General features: G+C 34.0%; 1 protein-coding gene across 1 annotated transcript; it reads right to left on the reverse strand.

Moving 5' to 3' along the window:
- Positions 1–677: 677 nt before the first annotated feature.
- Positions 678–3,083, reverse strand: LOC122588985. Its single transcript, XM_043761215.1, has 6 exons — positions 3,059–3,083; positions 2,204–2,959; positions 1,777–1,839; positions 1,474–1,679; positions 1,229–1,341; positions 678–1,077 (listed from the first exon to the last, which is right to left on the reverse strand). Exons 1-6 carry the CDS (start codon positions 3,081–3,083, stop codon positions 963–965), a joined length of 1,278 nt encoding a protein of 425 aa, XP_043617150.1. The 3' UTR covers positions 678–962.
- Between the last annotated feature and the right edge of the window lie 5,033 nt (positions 3,084–8,116).

Below are 8,116 nucleotides of genomic sequence, written 5' to 3' on the forward strand. Positions count from 1 at the left end.
TCGGTCATGAAAATCATCAAATTACGTATTATCCCGGTCGTCCTGAACTCAGTTCGACACAATGTAGTAAAGCAATGATTTGAAGTCGAGGAGAAAGTATTAGTATATTTGATTGAGGTTTGATAAGCTGCAAGTTTGACATTCGTTTTCGCATTCCGGTACAATTCGTTAAACATTCAACTCAGATAACTCGATTGAAGCCAACTTATTTGAAGTAGTAATGATCTACATATGTATAGTTCAACTTAACTTTCACTGTAAGCATTTGATGGGAAAATGGATGGGTAAGATAAATGGTCAAAATAGTCAAGATTTAGAAGTTCTTTCTTACTAGTCTGATATGATTTAATGAGCTTAAATAAACATAGTTAACAAGTACAAAAATGTGAAACAGAATCCCCTATTTACGAGTACATCTATCATAACTGGACACGATAGTTCTTAGACACGTTTTCTGAAGAAAGAACCAGATAATGGATTTTTCCCCTTGTTTCGCGATAGGGTCTTCTACCAACAAGGACACACGGGGAGGGAAAGGAAAGAATAGTCCCGGATGGACTCAGAAAACCAGATAGATCGTCTGAAACCCAGTTCACTTGCTAAATGCTTAGTACTTAAGCTCTAAGCAGGGCATATCTACAATCACAATGAGAGTGCAACCAACTATAAGAACAATGTGTTCCTGTTATTGCAAATTCTCTATAGATTTCAAGAACAATTTGTTATCAGAAACCAGTTTCTTACTTTCTTTGCCACAACTCGGCGAAGGAAAGTTAACCCTATATCTAAAATCTGTATCACCTAGAGCCTATAGGTGATACAGATGTAAAATTTACTTCTAAATGTAATAAAAGGAAAAAACGAACTTGAAAGTACATAAAAAATAGCCTCGGGAATGCTGGAAAATTTAAGCATAATTGAAGTTAAACTGTTGCAATGAAAATACCCTAGCTCAAAAATGATCAGAAACAGGGCAAGTTATCTGGCGTTTGCAGTAAGTTGGAAGTCGAAAAGATAGCAGCGGCAGCAGCTCGTACAGCTAAATCTTTGTCTAAGGCTGGTTGTGCTTTGAGATACCTACATTCCAACACAAAAGATAACCTTTTCAGCATACACCTTGTATTCTTGTAAAGACTATGGGACTAAGGGTCCTGCGCATTTACCCTCTTTTTTTGACAGTAGACAGTAAGATGTTAAATGGACAAAAGACATTGAATCAAGCACTTACATGTAGTTAGTTTGCAAAGTAGCTTGTTGTTGGAAACCATTTGCAGGAGGAAATTCTAGGAGACCATGTTCACAATGCAACAACATTTCCCTTACTTGATTTAATGTGTTTTCCTGGTAAGTAGGGTATTGCAATAACAAAGTCAAGATAACCCTTTACAAAATCTAGAAAAATTGGCTATAAAATCAATAATCCAAGAAATACCAATATATCATGACAAACAATACTTAGCAAACAAAACTCACCAGATTTTTCTCTTCCACAGAAAGTGACTTATGCATCTGATCAAAAAGGGCAGTCCATCTGATCTTGTGCATGTTATTTTGCGCTTTATTTGCTAAATGGGCGGCTGAAGAATCATTTTCTTGCTTAGAAGATAAGTGACTCGCTATCAAGTGAGGAAGTTCTGTTTGAGTTACTGATTGAACTCGTTTCTTGCTATGCCTTAAAGCTGCAATAACAGTATTAATCACTATTTATACACTAGATGCAGCAACCATTTTAAAACTTGGTGAGCTATAACGTACATGGAAGATAAACAACACTACCTGCAAGACGACCTTTAATGTCCTGATAAAGAAGTTCCAGCCACTGAGAAGCTACACTTGCACCTGTGACGAACAATAACTTGTCATTAATTGGAAAGTAAGGTGTCCACTCATTAGGCAATCTTACTGTGTAGTGCAAACAAGATACTCAACTTGATAAATAGTACAATGTGAGTGTTTGATTAGTTGGAAAATATCAGCCAATACCCTTTAACAAAAACAAAACAAAGAACGCATAATCTTAGATGTGAATCATCAATTGAGTTAGAATGATGGATACTAATGATACAAGCAACTCATTTTTAAAGATTTCTGGAAAATAATCGTTGCAACTTTTATGAGATCTCCAAACACCTAATTACTATAGTTTTCATGTGGCCAGTAAAACTATGCATTTTATCATAAAGGAATAGCGATGAAAACCAACCTTTAACAGAAAGTGAATCAACAGTAGAAATGTTGGCTGACTTGTAATTTGGCAAGGAGCTCATATCTTCGAATGTCACGGTTGAAGCAGATGAAAGTTTAAGCTTAAGCACATCATCGTCGCATTTTCTGCTGGGGTACAAATGATTCAGAGTCCCATCATCCTGCTTGTGTTCACTACTTTTGCTTTTTATTCTTGCAGATCGCACAAGGGCTTCAATTATAGAATGAACTTGTTTCCTGTTTCTTACTTGGTTGATAATCCCAGGATTCAATCCATTTAAAAGTCCACAAGGAGCGGCAACTTTTGCAAATCTGTCAACTTGTTCTCTCTTGGCCATCTCTATCCTTTTCTTGACCACTGATTCATTTCCTCTTTTCTTCCCACAGGGCTTTGGCAACGAAGGGAATATGACGTTGCCATTAAAAGATGATAGGAACCCATTTTGTTTCATTTGTTTCCAAAGCCGCATCGAGTCGTTTTCTCCAATGGAACCACAAGTACTACCACACTCGGATAAAGTTTCATGTGCTTGTACACATTCATGATTGCAAGAACTTGATATAACTTGTGAATTGAGATTAAGACTCAAACTTATTGGTTCCCTACAAATTTTAGTGGGTTTGATCTCTTTCAGATTCTTTAAAGAATGCACTTTGCTTGTGTCTTCAATACATAATGGAGAATCATTGCAGGAATTATAGTTAAACTTAGCATTCAGTTCAAGCATTGTAGATATTCTTTTTGTCACTTCCCCTATCAACACAAAATCCAATTTCAAATTATTATCCAAGACTTATGAAGTATAATTCAAGAAACAACTTCATTGATGCTAACCACTTTAGCAAGACAAACCTTGGGTACAAACTGAATTCCGCATTGTAATATGTCAAAAACAAAGGTCATTATTTAAACTTACGGGCTACCCCTTCTGTAACCAACCAACTGGTTTTAGCGTGGAACCCCATGTGCACTTATACGTTAAGCAATACAATGGGCAATGGCGCGCTATTGAATCCTCAATAGTTCGTTTGCACAAAAAAGCGAAGTAACATAATAATGAGTATTCCATAAAAAAAATTCACCAAAGAATGGTGTCAATGTGTCGTAGCATGTAATTATGAAGTTGCAGGGGTATAATCATTGACTAAGTTTTCGCAAATTCTATATCTTTACACTTTTATCAGTTTTGAGTGAGACAACTTCACATTTTATATGAATTCATTTATGGGGAATGCTATATAATCTAAGTATACATTAACTACAATCAATAATCCATACTAACTATACAGATATGTATATGATTAAATCTTGCCTTTATTAACAAGTTGTAAATTTTTGAAAGTAAGTTATCTACTTAAATAGTGAACATTTATATGCAAAATCCAGCATCCTCATTCACATATATAAATAAAAATAAAAAAATTAACAACTTTCCAAGAATTAGCATCAAATAATTAGAAAGGTATTCAAAAATACCACTTTTCAGCTGGAAACCCGATCCAAATTCGCAGGCGTTCTCAGTTTGTTGATCGAATTCTGCAAATTTCATCCTCTACACCAACAACAAAAAATCAAATTAACAACAACAAAAAAAGAAACACAATTGAAGATTCAAACACTACTCGACAAGAATTAAAAAACAAACCTTAAACGCAGATCGAGTTTCACCATCATCGAACGTCATCTTACACAAATCTCGGATAAGATGGAAAATGATGGGTTTGAATTTCGCAAAGAAGCGCGGTTTTTAAATGTTGTGACAGAATGCAAAGCAAATCAAATCACGTGTCAAGATTCATAGTCTACATATATACTGTGTGTATGGGGAGATTATTTATTATTTATTTCAAAAAAATCAAAGAATAGAAAATTTAAAAAAAAAAATGGAAATAAAGAAAGGAAGAAAGAAGCGTTTGTTTGTGGGGTTTCAAATTCAAAATTTGAGATTAATGTGAGATTTACAAAATCGATTATTTTTGCCGCGTTTTCTTCAAGATTTATTCCAAACAATAAATAAAATAGAGTAAAGAAAATGATTAATATCCTTAAACTTTCATTTAAAAGTTCTTTTAAAACTCAGTGTGATAGTTTGACATTTTTGTTCTTTTTCTTTAAATTTTGACTGCAAATATCTTTGTTTGTGTTATATATTAGTTGATGAAATTTATATCATTGAAAAGTATATTTAAAACTCAACCCGTTTATATATCTTATATCAAGTGTTATAAGGTACAAATAAAAATATTTACGGACAAATTTGAAGACAAAAGACTTGACAAGTCAAATTTGGATATTTAAAATGTGACGGAAGGAGTACTACAAGTATTATTTATTTTTTATTCATCCCTTGATCTTAACAATTGTTATCATTCTATTATTTAAAAAAGTTTAGAGGATATATCATCCCCTATAAAATAATAATCATAATACTTAAACTTTTCAACGTCTGTGAGTATGTGACTTAGTTATGTTTTAGTTAAAAGGGAAAAAAAACTTACCTATTGATGATTGAAAACAATTGTCACATAAACATCACACGTTCCAACCATCATATTAAAAGTTATAAGAATTGTTACAACGTGTTGAATTTGATATCTAAAATATCATTTTACCCCTCAAAACTCAATTGAAAATAACATTATATTATATTATATTGTAATCTCATTAGAGGCAAGGCCAATGAACAACGCCACGTGTCACGTGGTGCTGTTCTATTGGTCTCGCCTGTATCTCGCGTTTTTTTCAGATTTTGTCATATCGGATTCCGTTAAGGTTATTTTTTGTTCGGTTTTTTTTGGTTTCCTACATAGTTTTTTTTGCTTTTGTGTTTTCTTTCTATTGGTCCACCTATACCCCGCGTTTTTTCGGATTTTGCTATATCGGATCCTGTTAAGGTTATTTTCTTTCGGTTTTTGTTGGTTTATTACATAGTTTTTTTTGCTTTTGTGTTTTCTTTCTATTGGTTCATCGTATACCCCCATCACTATTTAGATTTTTCCATTTTGGATCCCGTTTGGAGTTTTTTGTTGGTGTTCATCATAGTTTTTTGGGTTTTGTGTTCTGAATTAATATATTGAAAACTTTTACACAATATTTAATTTTTCCTTTGTTATTTCTATTTTCGTTAAGGTTATTCATCTTTTGGTTTTTCTTGGTTTTTTGATACCTTTTTTTTTTGCTTATATGATCTCTTTTATTGGTTCATCATATACCCCGCATCACTATTTAGATTCTGACATTACGAATCCCATTTTGAGTTTTTTCTTTCGTTTTTTTTTTGGCATGGTTATCAATAATTACCATGCTTATTAAAACTTGACACGTCGCATCGGTTATAAAGTGACACATCGCACGTTTCCTATAATTTGGATTTTGCCACATTGCATCCTGTTCGGGTTTTGTCACGTTTTTTTCTTTTTTAGTTTTGTTTTCCCTTTTCGGATTTTTTATTACGGTTACTTCTTTTTTTTCACACTTTTTAATTGTCATTCAACCTTAATGTGATACATCCCGTACCACTACTTGCATTTTGCTATATCACATCCACCTGATATCTGAATTAATATATTAATATTTTTGTCATATCACATCCCGTTCAGGTTTCTACTACGGGTTATGTTTTATTTCTTGCATACTTTTAAACAAACATATTAATGACAAAATTATTTCTATTAAGCTGTCGAAAATTCACGGCGTATATACTAAAATAACGAACCGTTTCAACAAAGGAATTGAGACCCCGCAACGCGGGGTCCAAAAATTTCTAGTACTACATTAAAGAAAAGGGTAATGAATAGTAACCTGCCTGCATGGCAGCTTACGATTGGTCCATGTCACAATCGTTTAGCAATTTAGCTTTTGCCACATTGCATCCTGTTTAAGTTTTTTACTTCCTCTGTCCCATTACATGTGTCCACTTTTAAGTTTTCAAAGTCAGTTTTTTATAACTTTGACCTTGAATATCTTTGTTTGTGATGTATAATATTTGATGAATATCTTTGAATATCTTTTAAGTTTTCAAAGTTTTTTACTCGCTCCGTCCCACTAAACGAAACTGATTCTCGCCGGAAATGTCGCCGGAGATGTCGCCGCTGTCGCCGAAGATGTCGCGGAATTCTAGAAAACAGAATTTGAGATTTGAGAATAGAAAAAAAAATAAATAGTTGAGATTTGGTCTTAATGATCTTAATTTAAGATTGGTCATAAAATAATCAACCTAATAAGATATATATGTTTAACGTAAAATTATATATCATTTCCACCTTAGCTTAATGGGAAAATTACATAAATAGTCATATAGATAGTCATTTATGAAGATATATGTCAATTTATAAACACCTACATAAAAAATTACATGTTTAGTCATTAGTTTCTTACTATCTCACACTTTTAGTAAGAATAAAAAATAACTAACCAAAGTGTGACAAATGTCATTAAATGTAATTTACAATGTTGTACTAACTTTGATTTCATTAATTTTTAAATACAAATATATATATATATATATATAGGTTTTAGGTAAAATATAACAAGTATTAAAGTAAAACAAATAAAACAATAAATAAAATTTTAGTGAAGGTAATCATACATTATTAAAATCATTGTGTATTAATTGTTTCGTGAATCTTTGTGCATCATTTTAAACATAATCTAAAGATCAAGATGTTATCATATTTGTTTTACATTAATACTTGTTTTACAATACTTAACCCTATATATATATATATATATTCTTTTAATTTCTTTTTCTCTCTATATATAACTAAAATATAAATATTTGGTGAATTAGTTGATTAAAATATCAAATATGTGAGTATTCCATTTGTATATATATATATAGGGTGAGGATCCTGGAAGAAGGTGTCTTAAGAAGAGAAGGGAGAGAAAGTCTTATTAGCTAATCAGAACGCAACATGTGGCAAAATTAAAAAAAAAGCGCGGTGGCAATTATGTAAATAAATGAAAGTTTTGTGAAGCTTGGTCAGCTTGGGATCTCAGTGGGTTGGGTCAACTTGAGTTGGATCAGCTTGGTTTGGGTCAGTTTGATCAGTCAGCTTGAGTCTGGGTCAGTTTGTCTGGGTCAGCTTGGGGTCTTGTCAGGTTTAGGCCAGCTTGGGTCAGCTTGGGGTTGGGTCAGTTTGGGGTCTGGATCATCTTTGGTCATGGTTGGGTCAGCTTGGGGTCTGGTTCGGGTCAGTTTGACACAATTTACACATAATCTACACATCTACACAAATGTAGATTATGGATTCTGGGTCCGGTCAGGTTTGGGTCAGCTTGGAGTCAGGTCAGATTGGGTCATCTTGGGGTTGGGTTAGCTTGACGCAATTACACATAATCTACACAAATGTAGATTGATTTACACAAATGTAGATTATGGGTTTTGGGTCAGCTTGGGTCAGGTTTGGGTCAGCTTGGGGTCTGATCAGGTTGGGTCAACTTGGGGTCGGGTCAACTTGGGGTTGGGTTAGCTTGACATAATTTACACAAAATCTACACAAATGTAGCTTATGGGTTTTGGGTCAGCTTGGGTTCTGGGTTGGGTCAGCTTGGTTCAGGTTTGGGTCAGCTTGGGGTCTGGTCAGCTTGGGGTTGGGTTAGCTTGACACAATTTACACACAATCTACACAAAATGTACATTAATTTACACAAATGTAGATTACGGGTTTGGGTCAGCTTAGGGTTCGGTTGGGTCAGCTTGGGATGGGTCAGGTTGGGTTTGGGTTAGCTTGGGCTAGAACCCAGGCTGATCAGATCTCAAGCTGACCCAAAACCAAGCTGACCAACCAAGATGACCTAGAACCCAGGCTGATCAAGTTGACCCAACCAAGCTGACAGACCAAGCTGATCATAACCCAAACTGACCCAGACCCAAGCTGACCCAAAACAAGGCTGATAAAAGTTTGATTT

The sequence above is a fragment of the Erigeron canadensis genome, chromosome 1 (assembly GCF_010389155.1).
Source record: "Erigeron canadensis isolate Cc75 chromosome 1, C_canadensis_v1, whole genome shotgun sequence".
Taxonomy (NCBI): Eukaryota; Viridiplantae; Streptophyta; class Magnoliopsida; order Asterales; family Asteraceae; genus Erigeron; species Erigeron canadensis.

Coding starts and splice junctions, on each gene's coding strand:
- LOC122588985 (XM_043761215.1), bottom strand. CDS start 3,083: ATGCGGAATTCAGTTTGTACCCAAG. Junction 1,342..1,473: donor CTGTGGAAGAGAAAAATCTG/GTGAGTTTTGTT, acceptor CCTACTTACCAG/GAAAACACATTAAATCAAGT. Junction 1,078..1,228: donor ACTTTGCAAACTAACTACAT/GTAAGTGCTTGA, acceptor GTTGGAATGTAG/GTATCTCAAAGCACAACCAG.